At 44.4% G+C, this 18,392-nt stretch overlaps 1 protein-coding gene across 1 annotated transcript in view; it reads right to left on the bottom strand.

Annotated features, from left to right (window-relative positions):
* Positions 1-18,392, bottom strand: part of ZNF407 (zinc finger protein 407) — a 450,972-nt gene that overhangs the window by 173,723 nt on the left and 258,857 nt on the right. Inside the window, exon 6 of the mRNA XM_006874544.1 lies at positions 14,640-14,760. Within this exon, the coding sequence (XP_006874606.1) occupies positions 14,640-14,760 (121 nt within the window). The remainder of the gene's footprint in view (positions 1-14,639; positions 14,761-18,392) is intronic.

The following is an 18,392-nucleotide window of genomic DNA, read 5'->3' as shown; positions in this document are numbered from 1 at the left end:
AGCCCTGTTTTGGCTGATGTTGTTGATATTTTCCATTGGACTTTTCCCAGAGATGCAGTCAATTTGATTCTGTGTGTTCCAGCTGGTGCGGTCCATGTCTATGGTCACCTTTTATGCTGTTTAAAAAAGGTATTAGCCATGACTATGTCACTTGGTCTTCTAAAAGTCTATCATGGGATCTCGATCATCACTTCTATCACCTATGCCATATTTTCCAACTACAGATCCTTCCTCTTTGTTTTCCAGCTTTCACATTCCAATCACCTCTAATTTTCAACACATCTTGATTGCACGCTTGATCAATTTCAGACTGAAGAAGTTGACAAAATTCTTCAATTTCATCATCCCTGGCTTTAGAGGTTGGTGCCTACATTTGGCTAATAGCGGTTTAGCTGGTCTTCCTGTAGCACAGACAGTGTTGTACTTCAAGAGTGACCCTGAAATGCTTTCTGACAATGTCTGTGACAACATTCTTCTTCACGTCTTCGTCCTGCACAATAAACAACGCAGTTTCTACTTGGAATGGCTAATGCCGGTCCGTAACAGGTCACTAATGCCTAGAGTAGCCATCTTCGTGCATTCCGTTTCATTTTTGATGACTTCTAATTTCCCAAGACTATAATTACATGTTTGGAGTTTTTTCTACTCATTTTGAATTGTGTCCCATCAGCAATTGAAGGTCCTGAAAACTATACTCCATCTACATTGTTAAGGCCAAATTCATTTTGAGGAGGCAGCTCTTCCGAGGTCGTAGTTTGAGTGCCTTCCAACATGTGAGGCTCATCTTCGCGTACTGTGTCAGACAACGTTGGGCTATGATCCTTTAAGTGTTAAGTGGCTGGCCATTTTTCCTTGTCTGTCTTAGTCTGGAAGCTCTGCTGAAACTTGTCCACCATGAATGACCTACTGGTTTTTAAGAAATCAGTCACAAAGCTTCCAGCCTCACAGTAACACACAAGTGTCCACAGTATGTCAAACTGACCAATGACTTGTGGTGGGCAGTAGGGACCAGGTTACATAAAACATGGTTACAAATCAATTAGGAGAAAACATGACTATGCAAATAAAGGAAATATCAAAAATTTTATTAGAGTGTTTGTAATTCTCGCTGAATGTATAAATGGGAAAACTTGATATTGTATCAGAAATATGAATACTGTTACATATGGACGGGACAGGTGAGAACTGAGCTTAATTTGGGACTAACTACTGACGTCTCCATGGGAAATCAAGGAGCTCCATTTGCAAACAGCAGCACTTTTTGCATTGATGCATAAGGACTTCATTTATTGGGTCATTTTACAGCCCAATGGCATAAATCATCCCATGCTCATACATTCACGGGTCCACTGGGGGTAGAGAGAGAGTTGCTATGGCATTTAAATAGCAGGAAAGTGCTTGACAGGAAACATCACACTCCACGACTTTGTGTATGAAAGATTTGCCTTCCACCCAACAGAGGATGGAAGCGATGAGGTGGAACAGATGTTAACCCAGAAAGCTTATTTCCTGGCTCTCTCTCAAATATTTTTATTGCTATATATTATAGGCATTCTAGTATGGCTCTGTAGAATAGGTACTGGACTGCTAATTACAAGGTCAGCAGTTCAAACCCACCAGATGCTCCTTGGAAAACCCACAAAATCATTTATTCTGGCCCTGCCAACCATCGTACTAGAGGTGAGTTAAATAAATGTATGAACAAATATAGCAGGCTAATTTTTAAGATGATAATTTTGTATGGCCCATGAATGATGTCATAAACCTTGGCAGAAAAAACGTTCCCCAGCCCTGCTATACAGGGTTGCTATGAGCTGACTCAACAGCACTTAACAACAACAATATATAAGGAGGAATCCTTGTGTGGCACTGTAGGATAAGCACTGGACTGCTAACCTCAAGGTCAGCAGTTCAAGCCCACCAAGTGCTCCTTGGAAACTCTGAGTCAGATCCAACTTGACGGCTCTTAACCACAATAACATACTATTAGGGAATAGTAACCTTATTTCTCTTTGAAGTCTTCTGGAAGAAAATCTCCCTGGCTTTGATTCGATTTCATTTAAGTTCTACCTGAATTTTAAATGCAAACTTTATTAACCTTAATAACCTTGAGATCTATCAAGGGCTATTTAAAGCCTATGTCATTATAAAGTTACTTGATTACTTTTAGATTAAAAAAAAAGGAAAAGACGCACTAATGATGAAGGACAATGAGATTTACTGAATAATCTCCATATACCGTTACCGAATGCTCCGTGCGATCCACTTAAAACTACTAACTGGCTCATTCCCATCCCTGCATACAATGCTTCCCTTTGTCCCTTGTAAGTCTCTCAAATGTCTTATTTTAAAGGAATATATAGTACTCCCAGCAGACATTTTCCCATTTCTATTCTCTTCAACTCCTGTGAGCCCTTGTTCTGGGAGATAAGGCAATCTCCTCCGGGATCTGAGCTGTGTAGTTTCGCACTACGAGTGACAAGGACTCGACTTGAATAACTGCTGTGTGCAGGTTGTAATTATGTCAGCTGGAGTGTTGAACAAGGGGGCTGATTAATGTGCGCCCGGCCCAGGCGCAGTCCCTATCAAAACCTCCGAGCAGGCCAGCAGTGGGGACGGGTTAGAGCAAAAAGACAAAACATGCTGTAACGTCCCTGAGAGATGAATTGCTCCGACAGTCTCCAGGCAGATGTTCCGGGACAGTATAATATACAATTACTCTGCCTTATCACCTTCCCAGGGACAATAACGCTTCCTCCTTCTATAGCTCATGTGAGTGAAGGCAAAATTAGTTTTACTTTTACAATGCTGACTCACTTATCATGCTGCTCTGATTGTGCTTTTAGAGCTAAAGAAAACACAGATTCCACTTTTAAACTTAAGGGGGGGGGGAGGGAACCAAACAAAAACAAAATCACCCTGAAATAAAACTGGAAGCTAACTCGGAACCTCTTTCCACCCCAGCACACAGTGCTTTAAAAGATCATTTTGTCAAAAGTCGACACAAGGAAGGCAATGTGTGTGTGTTGTGTAGGTAAAAACCAGGATATGCATACAACTCAAGAAGGAAGCTCTGGCTGAGAGTCCTTATGGTCAGAACATCATTTTTCAGGGGTGGTTCCGAAATCACTCAACTGGAAGGAACTTGTTGTAATTAAGGAACTACACATGTTGATTTATCCGTATCGTTCCCCAGCATGAGACCCCACTGCTCTGGTCTGGAGGACACATCCCAGTGCTTATTCACGTGACGTTCCTCCTAATTCTCTAAAGTATCATTTTCCTTAAGGAAGTGGCTTCTCAACACTTCTTTGTTTGTAACACGTGATAGCCAAGGCTACTTGGGCAGCATTTGAGTGAGTGTCTCTACCACCTTGTTTGAATTTACACAAAGTGTGCCCAAGTTGTGTGATGGCTCAGACACAAGACAACCATGTTGGCTTGGAAAGGGAGGAGCACAGTTTATAAAAGGTGGAATTGACAGGCACCGTAATAATCTTGTGAAAACCATGATGAGTAATGAAAGAAAGCAACAGAGATTCTAGGAAATGCAAAGAAAATGCCAACAAAATGTGAGAGAAAAAGAGCACACGTCCACCTGTGGACACTACAGAGTATCATGTCCACTTTTTAGGGGGTCCATACAAGTGACCACAACATGCAGCAGCTGTGATGCCCCTAAGTCACGAAAACAGATCGCAGGCCCAAGGTGACCCTGGGCAGTGATGGGGCTGCTTTCTCTTTCCTTATTACCTGCATACTTATGCCAAGACCCACCTGGGCTTAGTATTACATTTCTCTACGTAGTGCACATTCCAATATGGCGAGAATATGTGGCTACAAATTGGGCAACTGGCAGAAGGCAGGAGTTCATCTAAGAGTCTTCACAAATAGCTCAAGTGTATTAGGACACAGACAATCCCAGGTAAGCTCATGATTAGCAAAAAGAGTTACGGGTATAATCTTCTAGAAAACAAGCCAGTCCAGTAAGTCGTGAACTCTGCGAGGCGTCACGTGTCCTCCCAACGAATGACAGGTGTGCTACTTGACTGGCTTCCGATGTCACAGTGTCCCATCAGATGTACTGAACTTAGAAACACCCTGATGCACAGCACACAGAGAAAAGAAGCCACACTTTAAAAGGCTACACATAACAGGATTACTTGTTAAGTGTTAGCAGCAGTCAACGTCTCCAAATAATAGGTACCATGGTCCATACAGCCTCCTGTGGAAACTCTTCCCAGAAGGCACAGAGAGAACCGACAGTGCTGTGCAGGCCAGATGTTGGCAGAGTGGCTGCGCCTCAGAAGAGGAAGCATCTCAATTATGCAGCAAGAGGAGTAATTTGAGTAATTTGAGGAAGCCCCTCAAATTCAGTGAGGAATATTCTAACGGGGCACCTCGGGCCGATGTCTATTCTCCTAATCTACAAATCATGTTTCCTCAGACCCACGGCTCTGGGGGCTCCTCTGCCACGCCCACACCTATGAGCACTCCAGTACCATTTCAAAAGCCACCTTGCACAAACCAAGGTGACACATCACAATGCTTGTGTGCCTGCTCTTCTGCACAGGAGCTCGGGGTGAGTGGCCTCCACGGAGAGCTCCAGCCATGCATGTCCTGTCTACACTACCCTACGTTGCTGAAGTGTCAGAGAGTTGGCTCCAACTCACAGCGAGCCTGTATAGGGTTCCCAAGGAGCAGCTGGTAAATTTGAACCTCAGACGTTGCATTTCAAATTGACCTTGTGGTTCAGTACATCACCCCACAGCCACTCCAGGATTCCACGTGTCCCACAGCTTCGTTTTCATCTGCCCTTTGAGGCTCTCCCATCTCTTCTTCCTTTATTCCATGTTATCACACAGCAGTCTTCCAAGTGAGTTTCTTTCCTGATGGTCTATGAGTAGCCTTCTAACCCGTTTTTCACCTCAGTCCACTCATTTGCGTTCTGTGCCCATCACTTTATTGACACTTGTCTTCTGGGAGAACCAATGAGCGACCCTGTGCTTTGTCCGTCTCTATGGAGATCCCGTCTCTTCCTCTCTACTGTCCTCATTTGACACATTTTCTAACAGGTAATCTGATCAATCAGGACACACCTATTCTTCTGGTTACAGGGTTTGGGCATTCTTGGCGCATTTTAATATTAACATGCTCATCACATTTCTTCCTGCGCCCCTGTGCTGAGCCCCTACGTGGCGGTACCTCAGATGACCAGCAGCCCAGACCAGGGCCTCCTCCGGCTGGCTGCTTCATGTCAGTTCCTTCACTGGGTTTACGTATCCCTTAACTCACTGAATGAGCACTGAGCCAGCCCCTCAACTACTCTGCCACTGGATTCATTTACGGCGAGGGCCTCAATATTTTCTGCCTGTACCTTTGCAATTGCCTTTTAATTGTCTCCAACAATCCCCTGCTTCATGGCTCTCCGCTCAGCACCTATACTTTCCAAAGTAAATGTGCATTGTTTCCTTGGCTTCAATTCACCACACGCTCCAACTACTTTTAGAGCAGGCCTCAAGTGAATCAGAACAGAGAAAGCCCACACTTGGTCCTGGGGCGTCTCATATACCCTCCAGCCCGTACTTGCTGGCATAAGACAGTAACTTTGGAGTTAGAGACCAGAGCTGCATCGTACTTTTTAAAATAAAATGAAAGATATGTAATGTTTTCAACTCAAACAACATTTCTCAAGTGCAATGCCAGTCACTTTTCCCCAAAACAATTCAACCGCGAAACTGTCTTGCCTAAGTACAAACACTAAAAATGTACTCCATTTTCTCACAATGTGAACATTTCTATTTGTGTTATGACACGTTGTATACTTGTTAAAATTGTATTTTAGGATAAACAAAATGTATCGAGGGCAGACAGGCCGGGAGTAAAGCTAAGCAGCATGCACAAAGCTACACACGGGTGATTCTCCGAACAGCGAGATAAAAAGACCAGACTGAGAGACTCAGACTGTTTAGCAAGATCTAAGCCAAGACACTGGTAGCGTAGTGGTTACGAATCGGGCTGCAAACCTTAAGGTCAGCGGTTCTAAATTACCAGCCGCTCCGCGGGAGAAAGATGAGGCTTTCTACTCCCGTAAAGATTTACAGCCTCGGAAACCCTGTACAGGGTCGCTATGGGTCGGAACCGACTCGATGGCACGTAACAACAACAACAACAATAAGCCAAGACAATTAAGAGTAGAAAAAGATAGCATAAACGAGACAAAGGAAAGATTCCTGTTAGGTTAAAATTCTCCGCAGGATACGGATTAGGCTACACGCACACGAGCACACCACCTTGTCACAGGCTGCACACTAATCTAGCCCAAGCCGGACTCAGTGTCCTTCTGGAGTAAAGAGAAGCACAGCACAGTTGTTCTTCAAACATAGCGCCAAACGTCGCACACGGAAATAGCTCATTCTCTTCATTAATACTGACGTGAAATGTATCAAAGCTGTAATGCTGTCTTTACAGACAATCTTTTTAAAAAGCCGAAGTATGTAACATATATGATACCAAGTAGAAGGTAGCACCTTATTCTCTTAGAAATCATGAATGCAAAAGCTTTATGAAGTCCGTTCAGTGTTTTTCAGAAGCATTTTTCAGCTCACTAGTTACTTTTAATTTGCCCTGCCACATGCAACCCTCTGCATCACATTTTCTCAAAACTCCAACGTCTCCTTGTCTTTTCTTCCTGTGGTTCTTTCATAGGTCAGGCCCTGAAAAGTCAGTTTCGGAACTAGGGGAGACAAAGGCTGGGGAACCAAGTGAAAGAATGGGGATCTAATGCCCACTGTGAGCTCGTGGTAATGGGTCCACATTTGATACATCAAGAAAAGGAAATGTGTCAACAAATCGAAAAGGATCATCCTAAATAACAGACTGAAGACTTTCGTCAAAGTCATTTTATTCTGCTTGATCCCAGCCAAGCACACGCTGAGATGACGTACACACGCGATGCACTGCCAAGTGCCCTTAACCTCTCCAGGTGATGCTGGCGTTTCCCGGAGAGAGCGCTCCTGGCGCGGAGAGATATAGATGGTTACATACGTAAAGTGTTTTGTTGTGTGATAATAGCTCTAATGTCTGAGGAATAACTTATTATGCAAGACATTATTGCCCAAAAAATATTTTCTATTTTTTTCATCTCCAAGGTCTTTCTTTCTACCACGATATATACAGATATATCTAACTACCACCCGAGGGATTGTCCATAGTAATTCCTTGTAGAAAGACCATCCCCAAAGATAGCTTTGGTCCTTTTATAATGACTGGATTTGGGATTCAGCAACAGTAGGTGAAATAAACATGTTTATCTGGATTCTACTTTGAGAGAGAGCAGAGGGAATGTACAGGTCACTCTGTGTTCAAACCCGCTCTCCTAATTAATCTCTAATCTCAGTACTTATTGTCACTACACCCACAAACAAAACAACTCACTGTACAGACTTGACGTGGATTTTGGTGCTATGGAATCAATTTATTTTCAGAGTCCACGAGATTGTTCACTTAAACAAGCTTGTTTTAGATTACATTTACCAAGATTAACTACCTAAAGGCCTGATGTAAAAAACTGTGCCGTGTCAACAAAAAGCCTTCTAGAGAGCCTAAGTACCTGTTTATTAGAAGAAAAAGGATTTAAAAAATGCTATTTGTGACAGTAACCTTAGAAGAAAACATAACACCCAAATCAAGAACTAAAACTAAACATGACAGCCCCACTAATTACATGAGCAGCCAGCAGTTAAGAGAGAAAAGTGGAAGAAGACACTTAACTCAGAAAGAACTCAACTCCTGCCCAAACAGGTGGAATAAATGAGCACACGAGAACAGTGCGGCTCCCAGAATGCAGTGCAGACAACCTGAAAAAAGATGCAGTTAGGAAGACACGCATTCAGAAGTTCCACTCTGCTGTGGAGCCCTCAAGCTCCCTGAACTTACCACGTGCACTCGCTCGACGGGACAGACAGCAGGGCTCCCCACAGAGGCCATGGACGCCCAAGAGGGGGCATTTTCAGCAATGTCTGTGCTTGCTAATGACCAGGCATGGAGACACAAGCCAGCAAGGACACCTGCCTGTAGCCACTCACTTGTGAGGAGGTGGGTGTGGATGGGGTGTAGTAGCAGCAGTCTGTATGGTGGGCCGGGAACAGCGAGAGAATGCCGTGGCATCTCCACCATCCAGGTGAATTATCCTTAGCTTAAGACATGTCTGGACTTTGAGACATTCACGGCAGCCTTGTGATCAGGGACATGTGTGCATGAGCCTAGTAACTGCATCAGAGCCAGCAGAGCCTACACAGGGGCAACACAACTGCAATTGTGTCAACGCCTTGATTCAAGTCTGTTCTCATATAACTCAGTTTGTTGTTGTTGTTAAGTGCTGTGGAGTTGGATCAGACTCACAGACTCATAGAGACTCTGTATAGGATTTCCCTGATGCTAGGAGAGGTTGGTGTTTCAACTGATGACCTTGTGGTCAGCGATCCAGTACTTTTCCTACAGCGCCACACCAGGAGTCCACAGTTTGTAGTGTCCATCAAATTGCTCCACATAAAATTTTTGTTAAATATTAATAACATTTTCAGTTGATATTTTGGTGGCCTTTATTTTTCCAGAACTTCAGAATTACCCCAAAAGAATGAATACTAAGTCCGACCCTTCGGAAGAGCAGCTGAGTATAATTTCACTTCTTTCTCTTGGGATATGGGACCCACTGCTCCACAGCCCAATCCCTACTTCTTCTCTCCTTGTCATTCCTCAGGGGCAGACTCAAATCCAAGTTTGCTGCAGCCATTGCTTCTCACAGCACAGGCTGAGCCTGCACAGGAAGCCAATGGGAAACGGAAAGTCTCTGAAGAGATCCTCCAAAATGGGAACATTATCCCCCATGGAGTTAGCCTCCCAAACTCAGGATGTTGCGGAAACAAATTCGAGCAACAGTGAACCCTGCTGTGGACGACTAAATTACATACGCCACAATACGCAAGAAGCTTCCACCATTTTCGTGACACATTACGAGCATGAGATGGCTATTTCCATACTATTGTTTAATAAGCTGAAACACTTTATAGAAAGTAGGGTCTAAGAAATTAACACTGATGTGCAGGTGAAATATACAAAGATTCTAATTACCTATTTCTTTCTTGTTTACATCTTGAAACTGTCCTACAACAGAGCTTTGCCCAATATGCAAATCAAAGACAGAAATTCTACCAATTAATTAGTATGTTTGGATGAGAAATTTCTAGGACAAACAATGCGTGCATTCGAAACAATGGGGACGAACAGCAAGCTCTACTCTACTGCATAAGAACCTCGAATGTGATTATAAAAAAGACAGAAAGCTAACGTTTAGAGGAGCATTAAGGACGGTATTAGAGAGAACCTCAACAGGTAAACATATTTCTGGGTTACATCAAACAGCCCCAGGCAAAACCAGGAAAAACCAAACCCCTCTCTGGAGATGAGGAACTGTCTTCGTGTATTACTGACTCTGGGTTTTGCTACACAGGCTGAGAGTCAAGGGGACCAACACATAAAAAACAATTTTGTTTCCCGCATGTAACAAACAATCAGAGGCAGGAAGTGTAGACTGCACTCCTCTTCAGCTCGGTGAGACACCACACTTCTGTCCAGAGCTGTGATCTCAAGCAATAGAATAAAATAGTGAGTACAATAAAAACAAGAAAAGCACTTCTAGTTTAAGGTCTTGTGAGTATTTTTTTATCAAAATTACAAAAAATGAAAATAAAAAAGGACACAAATTACATCTAAAATGTGCTCTGAAGACAGAATGTACTGATGCAGGGCATTTTTAAACAGGAATTGTGTGCATGTTTGAGGGAGGAACAATATGGCCAACAGCAGTGTCGAGATACTGGACTTACCCCAAGGTCCGTAACAGAGATGACAGACAGACAAGATGAAACTGCCAGAGTTTTCTCCATTGGAGTGCAAAAGATGACTGTCCTTAAAATGTTTAACTCTGTGTTCCCTGTCACAACAGCAGTGGCTAGGTGATGAATAAGCATGTACTCTATTCTCCCCCTCACACACGCCACAGTAAATGTGGAAGCTTGAGGGAAGAAGACTCATCGGTGAGAGAGAATGCAGCCTTCTCGCACCAACATCTGTACAGAGAAGAGGATTTTACAGGGCTGGGATGGGGTGTTAACTGTAACACAGAAATGTCTGCTTACTTGTTTCTCCTTTTACTGTGTAAGTGACCACCAACGTACAACAGAGGAAAACACAAACTAACGAGAAATGTGAGGTGGCTTCCATTTTAATGAAGAAACGCATTTCTATAGAGTCTGATGCATAAACGAATACAGTGCTACGTCTACTCCTGTGCTCTGAAGGCAGAGAGCATGGTAAGTGTCGGTGAGAAAGTGTGGGAGTCACGACAGAAAACACGGACATTGGATGGAGTCGACTGTGGGATGCTTCAGCCAGTGAGGGCTTTGGAAAGAGTGCATGTTTATATCTAAATAGAATGAGATGTCACTGCCTAAATTAATAATGCAAACTTGAAAAATAGCCCCAGGTTCCAAAGACCAATTATAAAATTCCTTTGTAAACAAATCTATATTCGCACTTTCCATGAATAATTATCATTACTAGTATTTCTCCACTAATGTTCAATTTTAAAAAAGAGAAATATACTTTCAACTGAAATTTAAATAAAACTTCTGTTCCCAGAGACGGTAGCGTCTGCAGATAAGTGTTAATAAAGACAAAGAAATGAACACTTTTCTCTATCTGCATTAAGTAAAAACAAAGTCAGTCAAGTGGGAAAATGTTATTTAACTATTTTGAACAGTCAAACATTATGGACAGATATCAGTAAGGCCAATACAGCCCTGTCTGCTAAGGAAATATCTGATCATCATAGAAATACTTTTCATCTATAGATATCATCCACTCTTCGGAAAGACAGCATTTTCCATGTTGCTGTGAGATAGGTCTGGTAAGAACATTCCTATTCAGGGGTAACCACATGAAATCTTTTTGTACTTTGCTACCTGGTGGTTTTAAAATCTTTTTCTCATCAATAGAAAACAAAGGCATCTGCAATGACCTCCATATTTCCTTCACAGGCTTCATCTTCAGAAGTAGCATTTTATTTACACATGTTTTGTACTCATGGTCAAGGCTAACTTAACGTTTGTTCATTGGCTTGTGACCAAAGTGTTCAAAGTATTATTTATTTTCAATAATAATCAAATTATTTTAAAGTTTTTAATAAAGTCCTCTTTTTATCAAGGACTATAAGCATCCCAAAAGGAGAGCTGGTGGCCATTGCGTGATTGAAGTCCTGAGTTCTGATTCTGAGAGTAGTGACAATCTACTTAGACAGCGTCTCCTCTTTAATTCATGCCCTAGCACAGGTACTGTGCCTGGATGGGTTCCAGCTGGCTCAAATGTCCCACTGAATGAAAGGGAAGCTATTTCAGGGTGAGACTGTGAATAGGGACCAATAAAACAACCTCAACAGGAGTAGAAAGTACAATACACTTCCAAACCAATGAAATCTGAAAACACAGAAATGCTTCTACACAGACAAAGAGGAAAATGCAAATCAGAACCTTCACAGAAATCCTCTTAAAAGCCTTAAATCATACTGCCAGGAGTCGATTCTAAAAAACAAAACAAAACAAAAAACCCATCTTGGGAAACACCCTTCATGAGTAAAGAGCTGGAAATTGTTTACATGTCTGAAGAGTGAAGTGAGGCCAATTCATCGAGCGGGGCCAGGTCATGCTGAGAGGCTACTGCAGGACAGCCACTGCCAAGGCTGGGTGTTGTCACAGTCTACCCGGTCCCCGCCGTGCCCCAACAACCGAGTGTGGACTCAACACACTGTACCAATTCCCAAACTTACCAACAAACCAATAACCACAACGTTCACGTGGGCCTGGACAGTAAGCAGGGTCTGTACTACCTCAGCAGCCGTTTGATTCCGTGGGCAGTACAACCAGGAACCAGGCTAAACCCCAAACCACCGGAGTGATAACAAAACAACCACCAGGTCCTCGGAAAGTGACCCAAAACGTGTCTCTCATCTAAGATTGGCAGTGATCCTAAAGGCTGCTGCACTCAGTATGTGTACTGAAGCGTCCAGTTTGTGGCCGCTTGTTAATGAGCGCCTGCGTTCTTAACTATCCCTTCGTCTGTGCACCCACAATAAACTCGCCACTCAGATTCATGCCCTGGCCAGAGCCACCACTAGCTTGCTCCTGCTTGTCACCAGAGCCCGATTACACTAACTGCTACTACCATGCTGTAGGTGCTGATGGGTTGGGCTGAGATGCGACTGATGTTAATATGAAATCTACTTGTCAGTTGTGGAGTTGTATCCTCTCACTCAGCGACCCCATGTGACAGAGCACAGCTGCCCCATAGGGCTGGCAGGTAGACCTCCAGGTAGGAGGGTAGACCCGTAGGAGGTGCTGGGGGTTTTCACCGCCAAACTGAGTGCTTAGCTGCCGACCACCAGGGCTCCACATCTGCGCTAACTAATACTTTCTATTTTATGTAAGGGCCCCGTAGAGGCTCGGCCTTGACAGATACAACGTTATAGAACAATGATAAAGGAAATGGATGAGTGGTTCTAGGTCTGTGCTAGCTGTACTTGTCCCTGCCGTCCAGTCCACTCGGGCTCCTGCTGACCCATGAGCAGAGCAGACTGTTCCGAGGGCTTCACAAGGCCGTGACCTTTGGAAGCAGGTGACCAGGCCTGTCTCTGGAGATGCCTCTGGGTGGGATGGAACTGACAGCCTTTCGGCTGGTCACTGAGTGTGTAAGCACTGTACTACCCAGGGCCCTTTACAGCGCTTAAGTCTGAAAAATACAACGTCTCCTGATAAGACCAAAAAGCATTCTGGCACCAAACAGCCACCTCAGGAAGAGTGTACACTGAAGGGGTAGGACCCCAAGCATCGTTTCCTAACGCTTTTCTACATTTTACAGGATTCCCTTACCAGGTAAAACTAATGCATTCAAAAATGTTCATTTCCTAAGGAACTCATATTATCAAGTTGTTGACATTCCAGTCTACTTCTTACTGGTTTGGCAAGTTACCAAATTTCCCAGAAGCACTCATTCAGTGACAGGCAAAGATAGAACTGGTGAAATGTGGAACGAACGAATAATGACTGAATGAATATACCTGTGTTATCTCTGCACTACCACATGACCCTTAACACAAGACTGCACAATGTGGCTAACAACAGAGATCAGGGCAGTGCGTTTCCTGGATGCATGGGTGACAAACATAGGAACCCCAAAATCTATTTTACAAGGTGGCTGTGGGTTTGGGGTACACCATCTAAAATCACACAGAAGAGAAGGGCAGGTGGAGATTTACCCTGGAAGTAGGTTTGTGCGAGATGCCCTGTCAACCACCATCTTTGGCTCCAGGGAGAAGCAGGCGCTCATAGTCCATCAGATGAATTGTCCCCACAAGTACCCCCCAGACAGCTGGAAGAGGTCCCATCGCTGCCATCTGCTGAGCATCTACCCCACCGAATGTTCCACAGGGCCCCTCTGTCCATTGTCACAAAGTCATAGAGGACTATTCACTATACCCCCAGTTTTCTAAGTGTCTCCTGGACCTGCCACATCTTGACATGAAGAAACATGATCCTTTCACATCCCCACAACCCTCATCCTCATGGAATAAACACTATCTTTGAAACCCCACCACCCTCTGAGTCACAGGTAGAATATTCCTTCTATTTGGAGCAGGAATCAATTTGTTCTCTGGACTTTTTGCAACTCTATTCAAACATACCCTAAAATTGTTTATGAATAGTACCCCATATTCTTGTATCTGCTATTGGCAAAGAATACTGAAAGTACCAGGGATTGCCAGAAGAACAAACTGATCTGTGCTGGAACAAATACAGCCAGAATGGTCCTTAGAAGCCAATATGATGAGACTTGGTCTCTCAGACTTTGGACATGTTATCAAGAGGGACCAGTCCCTGGAGAAGGACATCATGCTTGAGGGTAGAGGGTCAGCAAAAAAAAAAAAAAAAGAGGAAGACCCCCCCCAATAAGATACATTGGCACAGAGGCAGCAACAATGGGGTCAGGACTGGGCAGTGTTTTGTTCTGTTCTGCACAGGGTCCCTATGAGTTGGAACCGACTCAATGGCACCTACCAACAACAAAGAACACCATGACCCCTGTGCTGGGGGGTCCTCACTCAGGGATAGGGCATTTTCTTTGCCTAGATGAGTGCGTGGCTGACAGTGGGTGGGAGGCTGCAGGTTCAGGTCATGAATGAGTCAGGGCGGCCCTTTTGCCCTGAGCCAGGGGAGAGACTGATGGGATGAGAAGAGGGAAAGTCTTTATGTTTGGACACCGACATGGAGATGAAACCAGCTGTGGATGACGGAGGGAAAAGTACACTCGATGGTACATAAACCTCCTCCCAACTCGCTAGAACGTTGAGAAAATGAACCCAATGAAACCAGGCAGCCACCCGAACGTGCAAACGTGCTTTAGGCTGCCTGGGACCGAGTGGATGTGTAGGGGCCCTGGGTGCACGGGCCAGCTGCTCTCGGGAGATGGGAGACAGCGTCCTCTTGGGGCGCTCTGAGAGGGGACCCGCCGACAGGGGGCACTGGTACCTGTAGTCACACCAGGGGCAGCTGTAGGGCTTCTCTCCCGTATGGACACGCTTGTGCCGAGTCAGGTGAGACTGCGTGGTGGAGGCAAAGCTACACTCCTCACAGCGGAAAGGCTTTTCTCCTGGAACAGAGTAAAACACGCTGCCCGTGAGCAATCAGTGCAACTGGACATGAGAGGTTTTCATAACATTTCAAAGACTGCAGTGCCACAAGCCATACAGACTTCAGACACGGAGACTTTCCTCTCCGAGCTGCAAAGGCAGGAGATACACTGCATTCTGCTTCAACACTGGAGAGAGGCGGGAGCAGGGCCGTGATATATTCTACAGTCCAAGCACCTCTCTCTCAACAGGAGAGTCTAAATGGTAGACCACCTGAGGATCGTGCCGGAACTCACTTCACAACTAGGCCACATCACAGATGAGAGAGAAACCGCAGTGAGTGTAAAATCATCAGAAAGCATCTAACAGAGAAATACTTGGACTATGCCAAACATTACAATCTTCAGGCTATCTATGTGAAGATAAAATCAAGACATAAAATGACACCACTTAGAAACTGTTGGAGGGAAGGAAATATGATAGTTCATTAAGCTGAATAAAAGAGACAGACCCTCAAGGAAACGTCTAAGTTGTATTTGATAGCACTTTGATGCTCCCAGACTCTGTATGGATGCAAAAGCTTTACAACAGGAAAAGGCAGTAGGGTTACACAGCATGAAAGAGACCACATAGGGGTCCAACCCTCTAGCTACCTGACCACCTTCTCCCTTCCCCCTCTTCCGACCCACACTTCCCAAAGAATCCCAAGTCATCCCGGAATCTTTTCTTCTAAATTCCACTAGCTGCATTAAGCTACTGAGCACTTGAAATATGGTTAGTTCACTTTATCACAAGTAAAAATAAATTTTAAAAAGTGATACTAGATTGAGATTTTAAAACCTGGTTTAAAATGTAAATTGTATTGACTATAACTATAGATGTCTTCCAGACGACAAATGAGCTTCTGTAGTTAGATACAGAAGAAGGGTAAAATCAGACCATATTTTGAAATCTGAGTAGAGAAAAGAGAGTGAACCATCACTTATAACTTACATGGATTTCACGCTGAAACGATGGTCCACCAAACCAAAACCCACAGCCACAGAGTCTGACTCAGCGAGTCTGTATAGGGTTACCTGGGGGTAATCCTCTACAGAAACAGAAAGTCTAATCCATCTCCCACAGTGCAGCCAGTGGGTTTGAACCGCCAACCCGAGGCTAACAGTCCAGTGTTCCTCCTCCAGCCCTACACCAGGATGTCTGGGACATTCAAAAACATACACATGGCTCACCTTCAATTTCTACTGGACAGCACTGGTCCGCAGCCAACCCCTCTGCTTTCCCCCGCCGACCCCGCCACCAGAATAACTCTTACACACTATTCTTTTCTGCCGACTGTTTTCTTGGTGAATTTTATGATGCAGTAGATTGACTATAAGCATGCTCAATAATTGTATTTGCTCTTGTTTCCCAAGGGGCCCTAGTGGTACAGTGGGTCAAGCATTGCGCTACTAATCAAAAGATCATTAGCTGAAACTCACCACACACTCGACGGGACAACGAGGAGGAGGCTGTCAGTTTCAGAAGCCCTAAGGAACATTTTTCCTCTCTCTGACAGGACGGTAGTGGATTACTTTCTATGCTTTTTTACTTTTAATTTTTATTGTGAAACCGAGTGAAAGTTTAGGAGCAGATCATCACCAAAATATATACTTTGCTTCATTACAAATGGCTACATCCCCTCCATGCACCAACAGTTTACAGCATCTACCTCTATTCACGTTAACACTGCATCCTCCACTACCTGCATATCTTTCCTCTGCCAACCTCCCCCTTGTATACTGCCTGCCCTGTGAATACATGTCCCTCCCCTTTGCCTTCCGCCTGTAAACATCATAGATGGTTTATCAAGAAAACCTTTTCTTTTTTTTTTTAATGTTTTATTGTGAATTATATGATAGTTTACATGGGAGAACTTTAGTTTTACATTCATTCCATCTTATATCATTTCACTGCCATGGTTCCAATCCCCTCCATGCATCATCAACCACCCAAAGGGTATATCCCAGACACCCGCCCCCTACACTTCCCCCTCCACCCCCCAGTTTTTGGCCCACAGTCCCTTTCCCTCTCTGGGATCAAGGTCCCCAGTCACTTCATCACTCCACATCATCATCTGTCTCTATCTCAGGCGTCTCTGTTTCTCTGGGTAGGGTCCCGCTCTCCGCTCTTCTCCATCCCAGAGGCCTCCGCTCCTATCCTGGAGAATTAATTACTCCCTTCCTTGTTACAAAACTTCCACCTTTGCATTTCCAACCCTCACAATCCATCCTGATAAGCATTATTCACTACAGTATCACGAGTTACCCATCTGTATCTCCTTTCATCAGCTCCGCCCAGACAGATTGAATAGTACCCTACTGGAGATTCTGCCTTCCGCCATGCTCCCTAGCATCAGGTTCCCTCTTGAAAGCTTGTAAGCCAGTCACTTCTTGCCTTTGTAGTCCCGCCCTCCCCATTTGAGTATCCAATGTCCAAGCTGCCCTTCTCCGTCCACTCTGTGTGTGGGTGTGTGTGTGAATGTTTGTTGCTGTGAGGATTTGTTCCCTCTTTTGAGTCGCTGCTCCATAGGTATAGGTCAAGTTCTTCAGACTGTCTCAGCTCACTCTTTTTTTTCTCGCCCTCTTCTTTCTTCTCCTGGTTGAGCTCCGATCATCCAGTCATCCGGTCCAGGTCACGTGGGTATCATCTGCAAGTGTAGGCACTCCTGTGTATATGTCCTCGAGTCCTCCATGGCCATGCCACTGACTCTAGGCCCAAGAGTCCCCAGGCCTCTTCACACTGTTTGCCAACCAGGTCCCCAAATAGGTCCACAGAAGTCCAGTGAACAATGTAGGGCTTAGCTTGCTGCTTCATAAATGTGGTTCTGGTTTCTATCTATAGTTTTATGTATTGCAAAGGTTCCGCAAGAAGCCTCGTTCACTGGGTACTCTGTAGCCCTATTTTAGGTATTCCAATCAGTCATAGGTGGAAGACGGATTTACAAGCCTTCTAGTGTGGTGTTTCTGACTATTCCTTTCTCTCCCTCTCCAGTGTCTACTCTATAATATAATGCGAGGGAAACCAAGATTTAAACAAACAAACAAAAACACTCAAGCATCTTAACACGATTCTCCACCCCCCCCCACCCAATTTCCAACCATGATTCAATCCCTGTATCTCAGAGATCTACTGTTCCAAGGCTGTGAATATATTGTCCTTTATCTCTCCCATTTAGCCCTTTCAAACATGCCCAATTGTTCTCCCATCTGCCCTGTTTCTCCACTTCCCTCTCCCACCCTGTATATTGCCCCTTTCCCTAGCACCAAAGCTCTCCTGTGTCCAATCCCCGCCCTGCGCCCTGCGCTCGGCCCTCCCCCCAACCCCCCACCCATCACCAACTTCCCAACAACCAACAAAGACTTCCCCCTACCCCCCTTTAGTATAATTTCTTTTTCTTAAGTTTTTTACAGTAGTGGTCCCAGGCAGTATTTCTCTTTTTGTGACTGACTAATTTCACTCAGCATAATGTCCTCAAGGTTCATCCATATTATGCGGTGGCTTACCGCTTCCTTGTCATTCTTCAATGTAGCATAATATTCCATTGTGTGTATGTACCACAATTTGTTTATCCATTCTTCAGTTGATGGGCACTTTGGCTGTCTCCATCTTT

Source organism: Chrysochloris asiatica, unplaced genomic scaffold (genome assembly GCF_000296735.1).
Source record: "Chrysochloris asiatica unplaced genomic scaffold, ChrAsi1.0 scaffold00283, whole genome shotgun sequence".
Lineage (NCBI taxonomy): Eukaryota > Metazoa > Chordata > Mammalia > Afrosoricida > Chrysochloridae > Chrysochloris > Chrysochloris asiatica.
This window is presented reverse-complemented; position numbering and strand designations above follow the sequence as displayed.